The sequence below is a fragment of the Nicrophorus vespilloides genome, unplaced genomic scaffold (assembly GCF_001412225.1).
Source record: "Nicrophorus vespilloides isolate i.1.1-1 unplaced genomic scaffold, Nicve_v1.0, whole genome shotgun sequence".
NCBI classification, from domain to species: Eukaryota; Metazoa; Arthropoda; class Insecta; order Coleoptera; family Silphidae; genus Nicrophorus; species Nicrophorus vespilloides.
In genome coordinates, this window is record NW_017096317.1 from 34,110 (window position 1) to 35,868 (window position 1,759).

At 29.2% G+C, this 1,759-nt stretch overlaps 1 protein-coding gene across 1 annotated transcript in view; it reads left to right on the forward strand.

Moving 5' to 3' along the window:
- LOC108556654 (neuronal growth regulator 1-like) overlaps positions 1 to 1,734 on the forward strand; it is a 4,734-nt gene extending 3,000 nt beyond the window's left edge. Inside the window, exon 4 of the mRNA XM_017912850.1 lies at positions 1,676 to 1,734. Coding sequence (XP_017768339.1) covers positions 1,676 to 1,683 — 8 coding nt within the window. The 3' untranslated portion in view covers positions 1,684 to 1,734. The remainder of the gene's footprint in view (positions 1 to 1,675) is intronic.
- Positions 1,735 to 1,759: the final 25 nt, after the last annotated feature.

The following is a 1,759-nucleotide window of genomic DNA, read 5'->3' on the forward strand; positions in this document are numbered from 1 at the left end:
TGCTCTTCTACCGTACAAATCGAGGCAAACATATGACTCAGAATGAGCAAAAGCCACAAATGATACCAAGATCTTCAAGAAGGACATTTAAAAATAAAGAAGCTACCAGAGAAGATTTATAACAATTACACTCTTAGATCTGTACTCAACTAATACTTAATGAATAATTCTCTTCTACCGTACTTATCGAGGCAAACATATGACTTAGAATGAGAAAAAGGCTGTCAACTATACCTAGTACTTCAAGAAGGAAAGGAAAAACTAAAGAAACAAAGAAGTTATATAACAATTACACTCTTGTAGAATGTGCAAAAGGCCATCAAAGATGCCAAGGACTTCAAGAATTAATGCGAACGAATTAATGAACTTCAGGAATCTTCAAGTTTGCGTTGACGTGAAACACGTGAACATGAACATAAAAAAATACACGTCCGAAAACAAAATAACAGAAAAAAACAAAAGAAACACATCCGTCTTTGGAGCCAACAAAATACCCATTTACACGAGGGAGATTTTTTTTTAAAAGATTCATTTGTAACTGCGCATTTATTTCATGTTTTTTTTCTTTTGTCACGTATTTTGATAATAAATTTCTGTTACTTATACTTGTAGTGTATCAAGTAAGGTGTACACTTAAATAAATTACTTGGCTTATGAATGGATGCACTTAGTTTGTGAGAGTATTTGGTGTTACTCCGGAGACATGATATGTTCAGAGTTAATCTATTAAAAATTATACTTGCAGATTTCCGCATTTCTCTTGAGAGTTTTCTCATTAGTTTCGCTTTCAACTGCTGAAATGTATTCAAATTAACAAAAAAAACAAAAAAAAAACATGTACATATAAAATAAATTTAACATTATATCCACATATAATTAGAGAAATTGAATAATTGTTACTTTCTCAAATTAATAACATTAAAAGGTCGTAAATTGAAACCCCTTTCGCATTTGGACAGTTGAAATCAAGTCATTTTTATTCACGAAGAATAAAATTATTAAAAGAAATGTCTTTCTTGAATTAATTACAAAATAAGGTCGTAAATTGAATCCCATAGACATATGATATCGAATCATCATATCGACGAGAAATAAAATTAGTTTTCAAATTAATAAGTGTCACTTTTTTAAATGAATTACAGAAAAAAAGGTCGTAAATTCAAACCCATTCGCATTTGGACAGTTGAAATCAAGTCATTATAATTCACGAAGAATAAAATTATTAAAAGAAATTACTTTCTTGTGTTAATTACAAAATAAGGTCGTAAATTGAATCCCATGGACATATGATATCGAATCATCATATCGACGAGAAATAAAATTAGTTTTCAAATTAATAAGTGTCACTTTCTTAAATGAATTACAGAAAAAAAAGGTCGAAAATTGAATCCCATTCGCATTTTGACAGTTGAAATCAAGTCATTATAATTCACGAAGAATAAAATTATTAAAACAAATGACTTTCTTGAATTAATTACAAAATAAGGTCGTAAATTGAATCCCATGGATATATGATATCAAATCATCATATCGACGAGAAATAAAATTAGTTTTCAAATTAATAAGTGTCACTTTCTTAAATGAATTACAGAAAAAGGTCGTAAATTGAAACCTTTGGACATGTGACACTAAGTAATTATCATTGAGTTTATATTGTAGTTTATGTTATTCACAGTTTTGTAACTGAGATCAGGCAATGACTAATGCAACAGGACACGTAAATCCAGTAAACTTTGTTCTTCTCCACGAAACAGTTGCT